We start from the raw sequence: 21,373 nt of genomic DNA, 5'->3' as shown, positions 1-21,373 counted from the left end.
GGGGGCAGTGCTCATCCCTCCCCCACCGGTGACCCTGGCTTTGGGCTAACACGCCTCCGACCAGAGACAGGACCAGTTTACTCCCTGAGATGCAGCAGCCAAGACAACCAAAGCCCTTTTTGTTGAAGAGCAAGAACAGAAGCAGAGACAAGGTAATCTCCTACCCTGGGCTCCCTCCCAGTTGATGCACCCAGTCCTTGAAAAGCAGCTGGGCTGCATTCAGCACCCCGGGAGCTGCAGGGAGCAGCAACCCTGCACAGCTGATATAATAAATGATTTCTGAGGAGCAAAATTGGATGCAGGTCTTGCTCTATCAAGCCCCTTTTCCTCCCCAAGCCCACGAGCATCAAGCCTACCTCCCCTTGGATTTTAATTCTCAACTCTCCCCATCCCATCAGCCAATGATCTGAAAAAATCAGCATTTAGCAACGGCCCCCTTTGCAGAGCCCCAACCAGCTCAGCATCCCCCGCATTGCAGCTGGGGCTGGCGCAGCCCAGCCAAGACCTCGCAGACCCCCATAACGGGTACTGAGGAGCTCAGCAAGGAGCTGGGCTAACCCTAACCCAGGACAGCAGAAGAAAGGAGGCAGCAAGCACCTAACACTGATCAGGGCTCTGCTCCCCAAAGCCCTGCCTGCCCCTCCCCACCATTGCCGCCTTCTCTGCAGTGGTGGGGGAGAGGTCAGGGTCTTCTGAAAGACAGAGAGCTCGGGGCGGGGGAGACCAGAGCCCCAGATTAGTTCAGCCTTTATTCTGGGCATCGTTTAAATCATAAAAATTACAGCCAAGTCCAATTCATTATGGCCAGGGAGCGACTGACAGAAATGAAAAGGGAAAATGATACTTGAATTGATGCTTTCTCACCGTTCCAGTGAAATAACCAATTTGGAACAAATTAAGGGGCTCCCGTCTCTACCAGCCTTTTCAATTGCCTCTGAGCCAACGCACATTTTTCACAGTGCAGCGTTTCCTCCATTAGCAGTGAAAATTAATGATTTCTATTATTAAAGTACCTGAAGGCAGGTGCCTCCCTCGCACAGCCGAGGCTGGGCTGGCCTTCCTTGGGGCACAGAGCTCCTGGGGAGCAGAGAAGAGCCATGAGAAGACAGACAGGCTCAGAGAGGGTAAGTGACATGGCCAGGGCCACCCGGCAGGTCGGTGGCAGAGCCAGGCTCTGGGCCAGTGCCCGTCCCCTCTCACCAGTGCCATCCCAGACCTGCCAGAGTGGTGCATGCAGTGAGGCCGAAACCACCCAAACCGCGGCACGCGACGGTGCCACGGCTGCCCCCGATGCCCCCCCCCAGCAGCAAAACCACGTGGGCTTCAGCCAGTCCCTCCCAGCTTTGCTTGGGGGGGCTAAAGGGGAATCACCCCATTTGCAGGGGGTCCACTCAGACTTCAGGGGCACAAGTCCCAGGGGGCTGAGAGAATGTTCAAACCCTAGTCCATTTACATATTCCCCCCCTCTAAGCTTTATAAAGGTCAAAGCCCTTCGCCTCTCCACCTGCTTTCTGCTCACAACGTTGTTTTCTGGGAGCCCCGAGCACGGTGCCCATCATGTTTGCGCTGACAGCTGCAGAAATAAGTGCATAACTCCCCACCACGGCTGCCCTGGGGCCAGGCTGGTCATACTCAGTGTTTGTAAGCAGACACACATCTGTCATTATTTTTTAATTAGATTTTTATTTCCTACTGCTAGTATTTCATTGTAATTTCCGCCACTCCTACCCAGGCCGTGCTAATATAATCACTTCGGAGAAGAGTGGGAACAGCCAGCCTACTCGTTCTAACATCCCGCTCAGAAAAGGCAAAAAAAGCAATCTGTTAAATACTCAGATCCTGCAGTCATTACAAGCTTAGGGACATCAGGCGGGTGCTGGAATGGACCATCAAAGCACCGGTGCCGGCAGCGCAGCCGCCAGCAGCCAGCTGGGAGCATCACCGCTGCAGAAACTTCAAAAAAGTTCACATTTGCTCAAAATACCTGTTAGCAACCCGTTGCTCCAGCAAGGTGAGGCGGACTTAAAAACGGCCTTTAAAAAAAAAAAATAATCTGTGAGTTATACCCTCAGCTTGATGCTAGAAATGCAGTGATATTTTCTAGCCCACATCATACTGGAGGTCAAGATTAGATGACAGTTTGGTCTAAAAATACTCCGAAGGGGAGGCTTGGAGGAGCTCAGAGCACCCAGTGCCCCCCCCCCGGGTGTCGCTCATGGTTGAAACCAGGGGACAGATGTTTTCCCCAGGACATTTCTCAGAGCAAGCCCCTGGCAATGAAAACAACTGCTGCATTCACAGGGAAAGTCACCCCAAATAACCTTAAGGAACGCTCAAGGCCCACCATCCGATGAGGGAGCCCCAAAAGCCAGTGTTTGGGGGGGGACGACACAGGAACGTGCGCAGGTCGGCTCCCCTCTCGTTAACCCCAACGACGACGGCGGGGACAGGAAGCCTCGTTAAGCATCCAGCTACCAACAGCAAACCCGGAGCGGCGTCAGGACCCACGCGTGGTCCCACCCTGCGCTGCCGCACGGAGCAAAGCCGGGCGACTCCGAGTTCCCACTTTTTAAAGAGGTGTTTAAAACATGGCGGGGGGAGGATGTTTAATGCTCGCAGGAAGCAGCCACCGCACAAGCGCCTCGAAACCACCGCGTTTCTCTACCCAGAGCACCACGGTCCCGCGTCTGCTCCGGCGCCGGCTCGCAGATTGCCGGCAAGCCCCCACCAGCACAGGCTCAAAATTGAAGCTTTAGTGGCTTTACAACATTTCCTACATATTTGAGACCACAAGGCTAAAAAAGCAAGCTTGGGGGTGGGAAGATGGCTCATGGAGAAAAGATTGTGTTTCAAACTATTAGAAAAATTAAAGTGATTCATAGGAGACAGCGCACGGGCAAGGGTGCCGTTACAACAACGCGAGCACCCCGGAGGAGCCCTGGCAGATGTGCCGGCTCTAAAACCTCCGCGGTTCCCCGGCCTGGCTGCTCCCCTACAGCCACAGGCACCAACAGGCACGCGCCTGCGATTCTACATGCGACGGAGCGTGTGTAGACACGCACGCGCTCACACGTATGTGCGCACCACACGCGGGCGTACATGCGTGGAGGAGAACGGCCCCGCAGCCCGCAGGGACCCGCCGGACCCCCGCGGCCGCCCAGCGCAGCGTACCGGGGGCGACGCTCCTGCCGCAGCGGCCCTGCCAGAAAGTTAACGCCAATAATAACAAAAGCACCGAAATTACCAGCCCTGAATCTGTGCGTGAGACGGGTCCGAGCGCAGCGTTACGCTCCATTTGCTGCCGCAGCTCCGCTCCACGAGCCCGAGACAGCCGAGGCGAGCGGCAAAGCACCACCACCACCCACCCAGCTCTTCCCTGCCTTTCCTTCAAAGGCGATCCGGTCGCTCTCCCCCAGCCTCATTTCACACAAAAAAGAGCATCAAACATTTGCATCACGGGCGAAGCAGAAACACGAGTCGGAGCTGACCCCCAAACGAAGAGCAAGGGCAAAATAAAGCCGTGTCAGCGCACGACCTTTTTCTTCCTCTTTTTGCAGCCCTGGGAAAAATCAATAAGATGCAGTGAGTCAAACTCAGTTTGAATCCCGTAAGTAATTAGGATTAGCAGGCTGTGAGCCGAAGAACCAGGCTGCATGTGTGCCTGGGCTGGGAGGGACCATTTTGTGGGAGTACGGTACACAGCTTAGCTGATGCAAATAAAAAGAACAGCTCCTTAAATGGGTTTTCAGGCAGGATGGCAACAGGGAACGGTAACGACCTGATTTACTTAGAAAGAAGAAAATCTCATGAGGGTAATGTAGCGTGCTGAAGCCCTGGTAGGAGCAGGATGGGACCTCACAGGTGAACCAATATTTGTGTTTGATACCGAGTCTGCTCCCAGCCCCTTGCTCCCGAGCCCGGACTCCTCAAGCACCGCGTATTTCTGGAGCTCTTTCCTGGCAGTAAATAACCACCTCTAGTTTTCACTATCAAGAGTTAAGTCTGTGGTCAAAATTTCAAGGGGACAAAAGACGCCCCCTCCCCATAACCTTAGCAGAGCTACCCAGAAAATAAGAAGCAATTAGATGTACGTTTTCCTTTAAAGAACAACTCGTACCTCGATTTATTTCAATTTTCTCAAGCTCAGGTAACTCAGCAAAAGCCAGCTGCCTACAGCAACGCTCGCAGCGGGTCCGTGCAGGCAGGAACATCCCTGGGACAGCAGCAGGGCGAGCGCCCCGGACCTTGCCCCCTGCCAGCCGCCGCTGGGCCCCTTCCCACGGCCACGCCGGCCGGGAGGCAGAGCCCTGCGCGCTGCCGAGGTCTCTGTAACGCAGGGCTCCCGCAAACCCACCCTCGGCGCCCAGCGAGCTCCGCAAACGGCTTTCCCGCGGGCTGGGAAGAGCGGGGCGCGATGGGGCGCGATGGGGAGCGATGGGGCGCGATGGGGCTGCGCAGCCTCCGGCCGGCCGCTCCCCCGGGGGAGGGAAAGTTGCATTTCACCCACCTAGAAGCATTTTTGGATCCGGCTGCGTCGCCTCGGCGCTGCTGGTGCCTCCCGCTCGCCCGGCCGGGTGCGGGGCGGGGCGGGCTCGCCCGCAGCCCCCGCTCAGCCCCCGCACCCCGATTAGCAGCCCGGGGGGTGGGGGGCCGAGCCCCTCGCCCACGGTCCGGCCCCGCCTCGGCCCAAGCCGGAGCGAGGAGGGGGAAAAAGCAGGCGGAGGTGCCGGGGTTGAGCATGGAAATGGGTGGGAGGGGGAGCGGGGGGAGCCGCCCCCCGGCAGCGCAGCACAAGCGCCCTTTCCCTCCCGAGCCCGGCGCGGAGCGGGCACCGGCGCTGCCAAAGCACAGGAACTTTGTGCGGGGAGGATGGAGCTCACAACCGGCTTCGGCTGCACCCCCAGGACCCCCACCCCCCCCCAGGGGAGCTGTTTTGGGGTAGCCGTGGTCGGGCGGGCACCTGTCCCGGTGCCCCCATGCTGGGTTTGCTCGGGGAGGGGGAGACGGCGGCAGCCACCCACCCCCCAGGAAGGGGTCCCCGAAATCCCACCCCGTGGGCAGGGTTGCACCCACGCACTGGTGGGATGCAGGCCGAGCCGTCCATCCCCCAGGAAGCCGAGCACATCCCACACACACCAGCGTGCACCCCCCCAGTCACCAGCACGTCCCTCAGCTTTCGGGGTTCATGACCAAGACACTGGCTCTTGCCCAACGGCAGCAGCATGAATTCAGCCCTTTTTCCACCATCCACACGAGAGAGGCCCGAACCCCCAGCCAGCCCCGGAGCACCCGTGGGGTGCCAGACAACCTGCGTGGGCGGTGCGGCCCCACAGGGAAAGGGGCAGAGGGGCTGCGCAGCCCGGCAGCCGCGTGCCCCAGCCCGGAGCGCTGGAAACACGCTGTGTCTGACCTGGCTGTGGCATCACCTTGGGGTGACGCAGGCAGCCTGCCCCGGGTGGGGGGCTCGCCCCAGCCACCCACAACCGGGGCTTGGCCTGAGCCCTGGAGCCCAGGGTTTGCTGCCCTCCCCAGTGCTTTTGATAGCAAAGGACGAGGCAGTTGGACTCCCCAATGGCAGCACCTTCTTCTGCACTGAATTTTTGGCCTCCAGAGCCTCTCAGGAGAGGAGGTTCACGACTTGATTGCATGGTGCCTTTTAAAGAGGGAAGTTATGAAAAACCTCCTTGCGAAGAGAGGAAACCATTGTCTCCCCGCCCCCAAAAGGAGACCAGAACAGGGAGGGATTTAAATACTTCCCCCAAGTCAAACAATGCAAAAAGTGGGGCAGGAACCCCTCTCCTTCAGCCACCCACAGAACAAAACCAAAGATGTAAACCACAACGTGCCAAATTCCCTTCCCAGGTGCTGCAGCCAGACCCGGCACTTTTTGGGTAAATTCTATCGTTGTGGTGCTCTAGAAAGCGCCCAAAGCCATCAGGGCCGCCCCACGCGCTGCGGGTCCTTCTCCCAACACCCACCCGGGCTCGGCTGGCACCGGGGCAGCACCAGCAAAGCCCCAAAGCAGGGCTGACACACTGGGCACATGCACCCCCCACGCAGGGTATTGCTTTCGGGGTCGTTAGCAGCAGCAGTAAGTTTAGCCCGGGCACTCACTAATCTGGGATTGACAGCTGGGCCCGCGCCGCCTGTTACCAGCCTCCCAGCAGGCTATTTAAACCCGATATTAATTTGTTTAATGTCATCAGCAGTTTGGCGTTACTGCGAGCGAGCGTCAAGCAGAGGGGAGCGTGGAGGTGTAAAGACCGGGAGGAGCAAGGGACTAACAAACATCCGGGGGCTGTTCTTTCCCCCAGGACAACCGCAAGCCACGGGCAGGTCTGGCATCTCCGACAGACCGATGTACAGCCCTGAATCCCCCCCACTCCGTCCTCCATCCACCTGCACCCCCCCAGCCCTGACCAGCCCCTCAAGTTCTGCACAGCAATTTCATCATTAAATGATCTCCCTGCTCCGGCCGGTGCCGAGTTTATCCCAGCCGGGTGGGCAGGTCCTGGCTGGCACCGTTGCAGCTGAAAGGGGTCGAGCTGGCGTGACAGAGAGGGGTGGGAGACAAGGACGGCAGCGTGGGACAGTGCATTTCATGGCTGAGCCTTTGAGGCCAGCTGGAGCAGAGGCTAATTACAGGTACTGATTACAGACCCCTGCCATTAACGCCTCCTGCCCTCCCCTGCCCGGCCACAGCAGATCACTGGAATTTCCCAGCGACTCGGCGTGGGTCCGGCCGGTGCATAACTTGCTATATTTGTACGAGGACCCCAGCGCTGGCACACAGCAGCAGCACAAACCCTCCCACCGGGCCCAGACCCTTGTCGCCCTTCCGGGGGCATCGCCAGCCACCCCGCGCCCTGGGGAGCAAAGCCCACGGCCGCTTCTTCCCACAGCAGCGGGACAGAGCTGCCGCTGCCGAGCATCTTCACCGGAGCCCGCAGCTGCGAAGGGCGCCCGGGGGCCGTGACAACGGGCTTTACCATCCCCGCGTAACACCGTGGGAGGCACTAAAAAAATTTAAAGCCGATGAGCGTCGTTGTGTCAGATGCTACACACCATCCCACGGTCACTACTTTTCGACGCAGGTTGTTAAGCAAACTCGGGGCCCTGACAGCAGAGCGTTAGGAGAGCACGGTGATGAGACCAGAGGTTCTCTGCAAGGCAAGGCAGCCCGCCCCGGCACGGCCGCAGCCCCCCAGCAGCCCTCAGCCTGCAGCTCACTGCGCGTCCGGAGAGGCAAAGCCCGAACATGCAGTCAGAGGGGGAGCGTTCGCCTACACCCGCCGTCGAGCCGGGCCTGCTCGGGCAAGTCTGCTCAAGCCGCGCCTGCAGCCCAGGCAGCAGCGGCTCAAAGGGAATGGGGGAGCAGGGGAATGAACAGGAAGGGTGCTGGGGAAGCAGAAAGGGTCCAAACGTGACCGCTTGGGTTCAGTTTGAGCATGGGGCTGTCCCTAACGCCACTGATTCACTGGGCTCTTTGTGAGGACAGACTCAGCACCACAACAGAGTGATTACTCTGAAACCTACTGAGGGCAGTGTGAAACGCTACACTGGCTGAGATGACCGGGACATGCTCTCCCAGACGTTAGACTCCAAAAGCAGCCTGGCAAATAGTGACCAGAATCGGGCAATGAACACATCAATGAGTGAGAAGGAAGACAGAGGAATAAAAAAAAAGAAAAACCAGCAGGAAGCCCCCCCCGCCCAGGTCCGCCGAGCCTTCCAGAGCCTTTCTGGCTGACTTTGTTCACTGAGGATTTAGAGAATAATTTGGGGGTGAAAGATGCCAGATAGGATCAAGACCGATACACCTGGAGGACCTGTATCAGTTTTCTTCTGCTCTGTAACTTGAGCCCCATCAGAAGCAGAGGGCTCAGGCGTGGAGCAGCGTTTCATCCCCCCCAGGCCAGGAAGGCTGACCTTTCGGCTCCTGAGTTTGCTCAGGATTAAGATAACATATTTTAAGGGCAGAATCCTCCACCCCAGGGGGTTCCCACACAAAGAGGATGGGGTTTACAGCTCGCGTTCCCCCCCTAACCCCCCCCCCCCGATAAACAGGGACCCGGTCAAACCACTGAGTCCAGGGGCTGGTGCCCACCCCAATCGGATCAGGGCATCCAGATTTTGTAATTAAATCTTCCTGAAGATTTCTGCTTTTATGCATCTTAAAAGAGCAAACCGGGGGAGCTAATGATGCATTTGCCTATACCGAGGAGGTGACCGACAGCAGCGCTGGCCATCCCCGGGGGGGGGGCTCACGCACCCCCAGCTGCTGCCCACTGCTGCCAGGAGCCCACGTGCGGCTGCGGCCAGGAGGCTGGGGTTTAACCTCAGTTTTCCCCAGCAAGGGAAGGTCTGGTCTCATTGTGTTGCTAAGAGCCAAGATAACAGCCAAACACCTCAGCTTTTCTTCTCTGTGCTACTTTAATCTTCGCCGTTTCAGGAGCAGAGAACAATATTGCCCTTTTGTTAATCCCAGCTCCTGTGCGAAGTCTCAGCTTTAAGCTGTGATGGAAACTATACAATTAAGGCCCTTTTTGTTGCAGGGCAAGGCGTTAAAACATTATTTCCTCCTCATTTTAGTAAGAGACCACCTCAAAAAAGCCACTTAAAACTGCTTAAACGTGTATTCTCAAAATTCTCACCCTTTAATAACAAGGCCAGGGTAACTCGTGCGGGTGTCACTGCAGAGGACGGCCACCGCGTCCCCAGGTCTGGGGATGTTACATAGGGGTGCTCCATCCACTGTTACCCGCTGAGGGGACGGGGCTCCGGCGCACCCCGGGCCGGACACCCATGGGGAGCCCCAAGGACGAGCAACCACTTGCACCCAGGAACCGCCGCGGGCAGGGCAGAGGGAGGAGAGCCGGGGCCGCGCTTGCGGCTGCCACCTCCCGCGTTAATCATCTTTCACGGGGAGATGTCTAATTACAAAGGCATCCAGGACAGGTCTGCAAATAGGGTGGAGAAACTGGATGACCTAAAAAAATCTTTCATTATCAAGAAAAGGGATGGAAATTATACCCATAAATAGTTTCACAGAGAGCGTGTAATATTTTCCATCTAATTTAGGAGGGCCCTCCTGGAAGAAACAGGGCAGAGAGTTTCACCTGCAACCACACTTCAGCGCACGAAGAAACGCTTCACACGCCACCGAGCCCCGGGCACGCGTGCACAGATCGCAAATGCCGTGCTTTGTCTGAAATCCGGCGCTCGCCCAGCCCGGCTAAGAGGGATCCCTGGAGCCCACCCCGGCACGAAGGCGCCCGGCGCTGCCCGAGCAGAGCCCACCGGCACCTGACCTCCGATGACCGGCATCAACAGCAGCGCAACAGCTTGAAAATATTTGGAAGAGGGTTTGTGACGTGAGGGGTACTCACCGGGAGCACCTTGCGGAGCCACATAAAATTCCACGCCTGCCCAAAGCCGCCATTAGCTCCCGGAGGAGGATGAGGAGGGAGGAGGAAGGCAGATCCCCTGCTTTGCTGGGTCTCCAGCCCCAGCCCCAGCCTGCCTGGCAGAGCCTTGGCAGCTCCGGCCGCATGCCGTCCCACACTGCCCAGCATCCTTCTCCCCTTCCTCTGGCCAAGGGCTGCCCCACACGGCACCTGGGGTTGCTGCCTTCCTCCTCCCTCCTCATCCTCCTGGGTGGAGGGTGAAAAGCATTTGCCATTCCAGTTCCCCTGGCCCCATACAGGTTTCTGGGGTGGGGGGGGGGGGGGTCACAGGGCTCCTGAGCCCCCATATCAGCTCAGCTGGGGGTTGGCACGGCAACTGGCTACCCAAAATCTTCTTGATGCTCAGTTATCCGGGGGGTGACGCCGGCTCCGGCCTCGCCCGCCAGGTCCCCGCTCAGCTCCGTGCCCCTCGGGGGGGTCCCGGGGACCTGCCGCTGCTGGGGAGCGCGTCCTGCCGCACACCGGGCAGGCGCTGCAGTGCCGCGGCGCAGGGTACGCACAGGCGCTCCCGCTGACACGGCAACAGTAAAATAGCTGAAACTACTACTCATAAATCCATGGCTGTAGAAAACATCAAAGGCGAACTGGAGCAGCATTGTGTGCGAGTTTTTAAAAAGCAGCCACAACTTGGAGGCATGAAAGAGGAAGGAAACCTGGTTTAAGGCGATCATGCCATGACTGCAGTTACACGCAGTCCTGCTCCCATAGACTGTAATCGCCTCTCGTGCCCTAGAAGCAGAGGGGTGGCCGCAGCCCCGGGAGGAGCCACAGCAGAAAGGCCACCGGTCCTTGTGCTGGAGGGAAATAGGGCCGTGCTGGAGCGTACGCCAGTCACTCCTGGCCAACGCCGGCTTTGCACTGGTCTGTTCTGCGCAGCATCAGCTGTCCCGCGGCAGCAGCGGGGCAGAGCGAGAGGGCAGGTCCCCGGCAGCGGGGCAGAGCGATGCCCCGCCGGGCTGCAGGTTCCCTGCATGGCCATGGAGCATCACGGACCCTCCGTCCCCTCGGTCCTGAGCCGGAGCAGCAGTGCCTGGCCTTACACAGCTGAAATGCGGGAGCCGAGCAGCCCGACCACAGCTGAGCCCCGCTGGCCCCTCGCTCCCCTCCCGGGCACAGACCCAGCCTCCGGGGCTCGCGCTGTTGCCATTTCTCAAATCGCCAGAATCCGGTTTTCTCCCTCTGCACAACCGTGCGGTGACACCATGGGGCTATAAAAAGGAGAGATCACTCTGGGAAAGATGGCATAAAGCATGACGAGGGAAGATCATCTCTTCATAGAAAATTTTATATTGCTTACGACTTACTGTCTGTGAACATAAAACAGTTTAACCAGCCGACCCTAAATCACAGTGACAGCTTTACACTACCCACAAACCTTTGCTCGCGCTTATCCAGCTCAGTCCTACCTACCTCCCCTCCCCATTTTCTTTCCTTTTTTTTTTTTAAGGCTTGCTCCCCCCTCTCTTCTCCCGGAGAGCAGCACACGCGTGTGCACACACACACACAGAGAAGCAGCCGAGCCGAGGCGCAGCGGGCACGGAGAGGGGCCCAGGGCTGCGTTCCCAGCCTCGCCGTTCGAGACCCTGGACAAGTTGCTTCCCCATTGCCATCACCCCTCCTGCCCCGGTCCCCGCCACGGGCTCAGCCCTGGCGCTCTTTGGGACGGTGCCTCAGCACAGGGCGGCCGCGCAGCCCTCACACACGCACGGCTCCGTGCGACCTGTTTTACCCAGCACCTCTAACGCCCGACGGCAGCAGCCGGTGCGGGAGGGAGCGGGATGCAGGGGGATGCTTCGCCTCCTTCCCACGTCAGAGCAGGACTGCGGCCACCCCTGTCCCGGGAGCTGCAGAGCATCCCCCGGGGGTGCCGAGGTCCTGCGTGTCCTCACCTCTCCCTGGGGACGTTTAAGGACCAAAACGTCCCTGTGCGCAAGGGCGCTGGCTGGCAGAGCGAGGCTGCGCAGCAGCACCCGAGCGCTTGGCGGGGGGGGGGGCCCAGCCAAGCCCCCTCCAGCAGGATGGGGTCGCCTCCGATGCCCGGGGTGGCCACGAGAGCCAGGAGCTGCCTGACCCCAGAGCAGCCCCGGCACAGACCCAGCAACCTCACCCCTGCTCGAAGCCGCTGCCAGAGCCCTCCCTGGGAAAGGCCCCGCCAGGCTCCGTGCTTGCCCAAGACAGGGTTCAGCAGCCGCTAACGAGCTGAGACACACTCGTGGTTAGCATTTACCATTTTTTCCCCCACTTAAAATAAATCCCAGGCTTTCCTCTTCCAAGTTTGCTGAGCTGATGATACATGGGAAACTGTGAAATGCTCCATGACGGCATGTTCCCCGTTGCTCTTAATCCACTTCTAATTAAGATCACGTGTGACGCATGCCTGAGCTATGTGGCCATAAAATGCTATTGTTGCAACTTGATAGCAAACCAAATGGAAGAAAATTACAGCAAAATCCAAGATTAAGGATAACCGGCTCACAAAATACAGCGCTTAAAAATAACATGAGGCAATTTCCTCCCGATTTTGGGAAAAATTGCCACCGCCAGCGGCATCCTCTGAACACAGCACGGCTCAGCCTCCCCAGCTCTGCCAGCAACACATCTCAGCAGCAACCTGTTCAAAGCACAGCCCTGCCCGACTGCTGCTGCTCCCCTCACCGCAGCCCCACTGCGACCCCACGTCCACAGCACAGCACCCACGCACGGTCCCGCAGGGCACAACGCAAACCCCCCCTGGAAGGCTCAGCCCAGGGCCAGAGCCCCCGCACACCCCAAGCTGTGATTTAAGCCGATGGCTTCCCCAAAGCCCGGCCTGAGCAGCTCATCCCAGCCCATCCCTGGCGTCAGTCGCCCCTGCAGAGGAGCGAGCCGGACTCGTGGGGACACTGCGCTGGGTGCTGCACCCGCTCGGGGCTCAGAGGACTAATCCCCCTCATCCCAGCTGCCAGAAGCAATTGCAGCCTTTTGATGAGGGTGATTTTAAGAGAAAGAAAGGGGAGGGGGGAGCAGGTTATCAGAGGAGGAATCAGCTGCGCAGCCCAGCACAGGACCCAGTGTTCAGACCAAAGCTCTCTGCTCCCCCCGTGATGCCCCATCTCAGACGGACACGGCCTGCACCCCCGAGAAGCACCTTGTGAAGGTCAGAGCCATTTCACGCTCAGGAGACAATCTGGGGGATGGCACGGGACCAAGAGTCGGCCTCTCATATTTGCGTGCAACCGGCAGCCGCTGCCAAGGACTCCCCTTCAAAATGACCCCGTCCCTCCCACCACCCATTCCCCCACCGTGACATTTGCACCCCCCTCACCCTCTGCAGCGACACCTCTCACCCTCCTGGACACGGGTCCGGTTCCTGTGAGACCCCCCCGGTTTCCCCTCAATGCACTGAGGGACGGCAGCTTGCTCCGCTCCCCTCCCCGACGCCGCCCCGGTCGCTGACCCCCCGCTGCCCGGGCACAGGGCTGCCAGCCCGTCCAAAAATTATACCTGATAATACATTATCTTAGTTTGTCATCTTTTGGCTTGGTCTCTTTTTTCTTTTTTTTTAAGGCAGAACCCCCCCGCAGGTGCAGCTGGAGCATCGGCCCCAGCCCCCCGGGTCCCCGCTGCAGGGGGCTCTGACCTCCTCCGCGCTCGGAGCATCACACAGCAGCCTGCGCCAGGCTGTGCTTGCGCGAGCAGAGCCCGGTAGCTTCTCTGTGTTGTTTTTTTGGCCAAGACTTAAAATTTTAAGGATCTTTTTAGAATAAGCATGTCAGGAGAAAAAAAAAAAAACCCTGAAGCCTCTGGCCAGAAATCAGGGCAGAGCAGAGGGGCGGCGCCTGGACGGGGAGGGCACGGCATCAAGAAAATCCTTCTAGCAGAAGTTAACAGCTAATCAATTTATTCTTCATTGGAAGTCACCAGCTCAATAAAAGTCTCAATTAATCAAGATTAATTCTGATACAATCGTTAATCCGTGATAAACTGAATAGCTGGGCTTTTCGGAGGGAGAGCACTTGAATGGGGTATTTTCAGAGGATCTAAAAAGGGAACCATTTTCTCCAGATTAATGGGCTGGCACAAGGCTAACGTGCCAGGAGGAGGGCTTGGGCTCCCACAGCACCTCTTGCACAGCGCCCACGGGCCCTTTTCCCCATGTGAAATGGCTTTTTCAGTATAACCAGATCATTTAATGGAACAGAGATTTTTCTGGCCATTCCCGGTGATGGGGGGAAATCTCTCCCCTTCTCACCCCTCGGCAGCTGGGCTGGGCAGGGCTGCCGCTCCCCCCAGCTCCGCGCAGCACCCGACCCCGCCGGGGCTCGCTGCCACCGGGAGCCTCACGGGACATCCCTGTGCCCCAACAGGGAAGGGAGAAGCCTGGGATTAAATAGAGGGAAGGAAAATGTACAATTACACAACTGCGCTTCTCCAAATGACGCCTGATCCCAGCAAACATCTTTAAGACATGGAAAAGCATTAAATTTCTCCCACTGAGATCCCAGGTTATTCAAATCTGATATGAAAAGCTATTTTTAATCATCTTTGCTCGCGGCTGAAGGGATTGGCCAAGGCCAACCGAGCAGGAGGACGCTGTATGCTTGTCCTTTGCTAAATTTACAGAAGCTTAAAATACGAACCCCGCTACTGTTTGGCCACGAGGTTATCGATCAACACGCGGGTAGGTGCAGCATCTGTCACAGCTGAATATTAAAGATCCTCTAACACGCAGGGTGGGCGTGGATTTGCTGTTATGAGGTTCAGGAGAGCCTGATGCACTGCACTGACATCCCCAGGAGGTACGGGCTCAGCTCCCAGCTGGGGTCAAGCGGGAACACCCCCCGCACCCGCCCCTGCGAAACCCACGCCTGCCCTTCCCCACTCCCGTGCCAGCTGGACCCTTTGCGTTCCCTCCCAAATTCCTCCAAAAAGTCCCAAAAGCAGGAGAGCAGCAAACCACTGCCAGAATTAAGCAGGAAGCCAGAAAAGCCAACTCTCCCCACCACGGCATCGCTGGTGCCGTTCCCGGCAGGCTGCTGAGGCTGGTCACAGACAGGGGCTCCCAGTGAGGGCTGATGCGGCCCGGCCGGAGGAGCCGGGCACTTTCCCACCGCACCTGCCCCGGCCCAGCCAGCCACATGGCCCTTGCACCCAGATTAGTCCCCTATTAGGCTAATCCTGCATGTTTGTGTATTGTTTAAATCAATACATCGGATTTTATTGCAAATACAGCATCACTGACCATCACCCTGTTTATTAAGGACAACTAAATGATTCCGTGCATAACACAAAATTGAAAAAAATCAGATTGGCACCCCTTTTCTTGGTAATTAACAGCTGAAGAGCTCCGATAACAGAGGGCAGCATGGGGAAGGCAGGAGGAAACGCTCCCTGCAGCTGACCACCGAGACGCCGGGTGCAGAGCGCACAGAGCAGGATCACGCAGCAGCCCCGCACCGGCCCGACCTGCCAGCTCTCCACGCCAGGCCACCGCTTTCCCAGGCGATGCTCTGGGTGGTTTTCAGGACTTTACCAGCAGGGTTATCCCAGCCCAGCAGAGAGCACGACCATGATCCGGCAGTCCTCGGTCAGCACAACAGGCTGCAGGGACCATCCCTGTGCTGGCTGAGGGCAGCTCGCCCAGGCCAGCGACACCCTGGGTGATGCCCAGGGATGCCAGGCTTCGTTCAGTGGTGCAGCACCCCAGGACCCTTCTGGGGTCCCCCGAGGTTTAACACCACAGCCCATCGCTTCCATCTGGATAAACCAGCCTTCGTGCACTGCGACCTGCAACACTGGATCTGCACCACAGGCTCCAAAGCGGGGAGCTATTCGAGGGGAGCAAGTTGCCCCCAGCAGCAGCTCTGCCTGCTGCCAAAACCAGGGGGTTCAGCTGGCACCCGCCGTGCAGCACAAGGTAACCCCCATCGGCAGCCTCCAGCCCCTCCCCGGCTCCCACGGGATCCCCACATCCCCTCCTGGGGCCCCTCCGCCGCAGACCCAGCGATGCTGAAGCTGTCACACCGATTTCCCTGCTCATCTCAAGCCTTTCTGCTCTGCACACGCACACAGACAAGACATTTCAGCAGCTAATTGGGAAAACCAGGATCGTCCCCCTTGCAGGGAGCCGCTATTTCTGTGCGGTGCTGCCAAGCGGGTGGGGGCGGCACTGGAGAGGGTCTGGGTACCTAACGCCATGGGGGCACACGGAGCGGAGGAAGAGCTTGTGACATGGATTGCACCGGGGCACAGCTGGCTCCGGGTGTTTTGCCCCTACCCTGACCACCCATCCTTGGCACTGGGTTTGGGGGGGCAGCCCGCCAGCCCTGGGAAAGGCTGTTTGAGGTGGGCTCAGGGCTTGCACAGACCCTCCTGGCACAAGGGACGCCTGGGCATGGTGTCCTTCCCACCGCCCCCAGCCAAGGAGGGGTACGAGCTGCTGTCAGCTCGGATCTGCCCGGGAAGGCAGAGACTCCTGCTGCAAAGGGGAGCGCTTTCCCCGCCGCATTTCAGTGCGATGTGAGCTGGCAGGGCCTGGGGACGCTGGCTCCAGAGGCAGGGGAGCACAAGCTGCGCTTCACATCTCGTGACTTTTTTGGGGCGCTGGTGGAAAGGCCTTTTCTGGGAGCACTGGTCAGCAAGGGAGCGAATTCCTGAAATGCTCCAGCTGAGCCCATCCTGCATTGGGCAGCCCCTGAGATCACCCAAGGAGGAAAAAGAGGAGGCAGCAAGCCCTTGTCCCCGTCCCCTGCCCTCACCCAGCAGCTTGCACCGGCACAAAAGCAGCGCCGGAGGCTGTGCTGGCAGCCACCGCACCCTGTCTGGCGGGGAGGCACAGCTCTTTCTGCTCATTCGGCACCAGAACGGAGGGGGTCCAGCTCCTGGTTGTGGGAGCACGAAGACACCAAGAGCAAACTGAGCTCGCTTGGGCACCCTTGAAAATCACAGGCAGTAATTAAATCACTCTTGACCCAGTTGGATTTGAACTGGCATCTGCAACGTGAAAACATCTTTCATCTGTGGACATCCCATATCTAATTGCTGCTGCACTGCAATTCAACATGAGACAACAGAAATCTATAATTTGCCGTGCAAGAAAATGCCTAATGAACAATAATTTGTTTTTAAGCTGGGGGTCTTCCTGGCACAGAGCTAATAAATTGTAATGATACTGATTATCGCATCTGTTTGCCAGCTAAGCTCCTCCCCAGCTTCGCTCCATGAAATGCAAGCGAATACAGCCTTTGCAGAAATAACTGATCTGAGAAGCCAGAGGGGAAACGGGGAAGATGGAGCAGCGTCTGTGAAAGCTGCCTTTGATGTAGCTGTAGATGTCAGTGCGAGACAGAGATTGCAGCTCAGAGGAATATCCCATCTTTGTCTAACTCAATTATTTAATTTAATCCATTGTCTTTAAAAAGCACACCCCCTCCTCCCAAGGCTCCCCCAGAGCCGACGCTATCAGAGACCCGCGTTAGCCTGCCCTCCCCACGGGTTGTGCCGGGCTGAGACCATCGCTGGAGCAGCAGCTCGGCCCGGACCCGCCTGAGCAAGAGCTGGGCACACACCGGGCTGCTCGAGAAGGGGCGACTGCTCCCGTCACCGCAGGCAGGCGCATATTCTCAGCACCCAAAGGTGCTGATTCAGGTAGTGAGGGGCTCCAAGAGGAGTGTGATGGGGCCAGGCAGGACCCCCTGCACCGAGCTTAGCCCAAGCAACCATCACCTGTGCCCAGCCCTGCCTGCACGCGTGCTGCAGCCCAGGCAGGAGCACAGACCAGTGCTTGCCCTTAGCAGAAAGGGCTGGTCCCCTCTTCTCAGCAGTGGTGGGTGGTTGGATTTTGGGGGGGGGGGGGGGGGATCAGCCCCTCTCCCAGCAGGGCGGATGCGGGGCCAGGCAGCACCGAGCACCCGCAGTGCCGGTGGCACGCTCGGCGACTGGCACAAGGGGAACACGGGCATCGCGTCAGCCGGTTCCCAGCCCTAATTTCTCATTCGTGGCCACGTGCCCTCCCATGCTCACGCCTCAGGCTGGGAAAGGTTGCCGGTGACAAAGCTGGAAATGTCATTTTTTTGATCAAAAAGCGTGGGGGAGAAGGTCGGCTCCGGGAGCGTGGAGCAGGCTGCGGCGGGGGCAGCGTCCTGCACAGGTGCCGCTTCTCCAGTGCCGCGGGGGCGCAGGAGGCATGGGGAGGCGAGGGGAGCAGATGCTGTCTGCAGTTTCCCCACATAAGCAAATCGCAGCCCTGCGCAAGCAGAAGCCAACTTCACCTTGAACGTCAGAGCAAAGCGCGTGCGAGGCTGACAGCGCAAAGCCCCGAGGGCTGCGACTGTCTGCTGGAGCCCTGGACACTGACAGAGGTCAGGGACGATGCAGAAGTACAAAGAGCATACTTGCATGCTCTTAGATTCTTTGGCTCAGTAGGAAACGCATCCCTGGATAGCCTCCCATCGAGCCACAGCCGGGTCCAGGGGGAGAATCTGGAGGCTGCAGGCTGGAATTTATGAGCCCTGTTCCCATTAAAATAGTAGGCAATCTCTGTCAGTAAACGATGATAAACAGACCAGCTCCTTTGCATATCCCAGGCCTTGCTCAAACAAAACCACCACCAGGGAGGGCAGGATTTGGCATACAGATGACCATTGCCATCCCAGGAATTTATGGCTCCAGCCTGCCCAGTCTTTAGCAAGAGCAGGAGCAGGTATTTATACCGGCTGATCCCCAGGGGTCTGCCAAGGCCAGGGCACTGTGGCCAGGGCCCTGGCACCAACCGCAGCACCAGGCTGCCCACCCTCTTGGTTTGCTAGGGATGAGCACCCCCCCGACCCGCCTGTGAGCCAGGCCCCATCAGCACTTTCCTGCCTTCGAGGAAATTTGGTGTTCAGCAGGATAGAGAGCGCCAGAGGGGAGCACGGGTCCAGGTTCGCACTCAGGACCCCCCAACGCAGGTGTGCCAGAAGCCACCCGTGAGCACAGCGGCGAAGGCACCAGCACCAAGCACAGCCACCCTGGCACCCAGAGAGCATCACACGTTGTGCACACATGGGACGCTGCCGTGATCACCCACCCTGCTGAACGGGGCTGGGGGGGGTGGATGCAGCGGGTTTTACCACCCTGCAATGTGCTGGTGCTTGGTTGTTCGCAAAAGCACTGCGGATTTGTTTGCCAACCCTTCAGATGTTATTAAACAAACATTTCCTGACAAAACTGGGACTGGACTCCAACCCCTTACTGCTCTTCAGCAGAGCAGCTCCTTGGGGGGACAGCCCGCCACGGGCCGCAGAAGGGCAGCTGGAGCGCAGGATGCCTGGGAGCGAGGGGCTGGCACCGAACACGCTCTTTTACAGCATTCCAGCACATTCCTGCCCTTTCCCTACCCCCTCAACTCATCACACTCACATACCCGCACAGCAGATAAAAGGATCGGTTAGCTACAAAGTGCTTTGGAGACCTCAGCTCATTAATCCAACTTGTAATTAGTCTGTAAGGAAAGGAGGGCAGTTGCGAGTCGGCTGCCCAGTGCAGCTCCAAGGGGGTCACACCGAGACCCCTGCGACCGCTGCGCCCCGTGGAGCAGCCCCAGGGTGCAGAGCCAGCAACACCCTCCTCGAACGGCAGTGGGGTCCCAGGGGAAGCGCTGGCCCCTGCCCCAGGCTGGGGACACCAGGCTCTGGGCACCAGTGTCTGCACCAGCCCCAGGAAGGCCAAAGTCCCTCGGTTTGCCGCTAATACCACACAAACCCTCGCAGCCAAAGGCTCGGGCAGAGCTGGTCAATGGTTTTGCGGGTACTTTTCCCTGCCTTTATGCAGGAGGAACTGCAGCAGTCAGCTGTCGGGCCCAGGTCAGCTAAATCCAACAGACAGCACAGAAGGCAGACCAGTGCTTTCACCCTCGCACGACCTCCCGCCCAGCAGCGCATCCCTGCCACGGCTGACGGGTGAGGGGCCGGGACCACCCACCCACGCATCCCCCGGGGGCACGCACCAGCCCTTCTGGTACACTCAGAAAGTGCCCCCAGAGAACTAACAAGAGGGGCTTAGAGGGGTCTGCCCTCCCCAGGGTGACATCTGGGGAACACACAGGCAGGAAGCCAGACTTGGTTAGTCAGGCTCAGCGTGACGGGGATCACCTCGCTGCTCTTCAGCGGAGGCTTTGTCCAGCCAGAGGATGGACTCCTTCCTCACGCTACAGCCTGACACCAGTCCACCTGCGGCTCGGCGCCTCCCGGAGCTGCCAACAGCACCGAGCGGGCATCGAGCCTGCCTGGAGGGGCTGTGCTGGGCTGCTCTCTTGCCAGCCGTAACACAGCAGAGGTGTTCCATTGCCCAGTTGTTATGAGCAGGAGCTCTGCCATCCGAGAAGAGAAACTGTCCCCAACCCACAGCAGCCTCGAGGTCCCGAGCATCGCATCGCATGGACGACCGCCAGTAAAACAGGCGCTGAGCACGTCACCCCCAGGAGTTCAGACACGGGTGCTTAGGGGCCATCCCACAAGACACCTTTGCCTCCTAATGCTGCAGTGTCCGAGGTCCCGTGCACTCAGCCCACCGCCTGACGCTTGGAGAAACAAAGCCAGGGACCTTAAAGCATCCTGTCAAGGGCAAGCGCGGAGCTGTCTCGGCTGACACTTCTGCTAAGTGGCTTTTGTGATAAACATCGGTTTCTAAATGGAAAACAAAACCTGCCCTTGTTGCAGTGCTGGTGCTTTCCTCCTCACTGGAACAGATCAACCCTGTGAAACACATTAAGCCCAGATGGCCCAGCTTCTGGGTCATTGTAGGGCCCGCCAAGTCTCGGTGTCGCAGCAGACAATATCCCAGCACTCGCTGGGACCCAGTACCAGCTCCCCTTGCACGAGGGACTCAGGCCAGTGACCCTCCTCGTGCAAACACACTGCGGGAGCCCTCCCCAGGCAGCAAGATCCCCCTCCACAAGCGAGTACAAGGGGACAATTTGCCGAGGACATTATATGTCACAGGGCCAGCGGGACCCAAGGCAGCCACGTGCTGCCAGAGCATCTGAGCACAGGGCACAGCAGATTAGCAGGGGTTGCCCGTGCAGAGCACCCCAACAGAAAAATGCAGGTGAAGGTTTAGAAGATCGCAGTTTCCAACAAAACCTCCAACCATATTTGAAAACATCACTTGAGAGTTTGAGTGGTTCACCCTGAACCCTCAGCACCAAAATCTAAGCAGCATTTTGAGTCAACAGCAGCCAAACTCAGCACAGTTCCGGGAGACGTGCATGGCAGGAGGGACAGGCCTGAAAAGCAGCCAGTAACCCGGCCGCTGACAGCCACTCCACCCTCGGATGCGCTCATCCTTCCTGCACAAGTCATCTACAGACACCCAAGAAGATGCTCATGGAGACAGTACCAGCATCCACACTTCCACATAGACAGGACACACACGTGTCCATCTGTCCGGCACAGCAGGCTCTCGGGCCCCAAAACCACTTGAGAAGCAACAGCGGGGTGGGGAAGACCCTGCAGGTGAGGCAGACCAGCAAGCGACAGCCGCCGAGGACACAACACAGCGTTCCCGAACATCCCACGAATCCAGCGCACCAAGCCCAGCGGGGCAGCTGCCCCAGAGCGAGGGCAGCCTCTGGGCAACCTCGGCCTGATGGGTGGGCTCCTACCTTGGGCTGCCGGCATCTTCCCCTTGTTGAGCTGCTTGAGGCGCTTCTGGTGGGACTTGCCGTTGTAGTGGATCTGCGCCTGCGCGGCCGAGTTGAGCTGGATGTTACAGACCTCGCAGAGCGTGAACGACTGGTGCTTCTTCTCCCGCTTCATGCGCTGCTCGGGCTGGCTCGGCGGGGAGCTGGCCGCCTCCACCAGCCGCACCCCGTTCTCGGGGTTGTGGGACGGGCTCAGGGGTCGCTTCATGCCTGCGGGAGGAAGGACAGACCCGCCGTGAGGACAGAG

General features: G+C 58.6%; 1 protein-coding gene across 3 annotated transcripts in view; it reads right to left on the bottom strand.

The window, feature by feature from the left end:
• Nucleotides 1–21,373, bottom strand: part of ZNF385C (zinc finger protein 385C) — an 81,051-nt gene that overhangs the window by 32,780 nt on the left and 26,898 nt on the right. For 2 of the 3 annotated variants that reach the window (XM_064473067.1, XM_064473068.1), the window contains exon 2: nt 21,088–21,336. In XM_064473067.1, the coding sequence (XP_064329137.1) occupies nt 21,088–21,336 (249 nt within the window). Of the gene's footprint in view, nt 1–4,507; nt 4,732–21,087; nt 21,337–21,373 lie in introns of those variants that run through there. The other variant, XM_064473069.1, reaches the window with a different exon arrangement.

Source organism: Phalacrocorax carbo, chromosome 25 (assembly GCF_963921805.1).
Source record: "Phalacrocorax carbo chromosome 25, bPhaCar2.1, whole genome shotgun sequence".
Lineage (NCBI taxonomy): Eukaryota > Metazoa > Chordata > Aves > Suliformes > Phalacrocoracidae > Phalacrocorax > Phalacrocorax carbo.
Note: the sequence above shows the minus strand (reverse complement) of the source record. Positions and strands in the feature narration are given on the sequence as shown.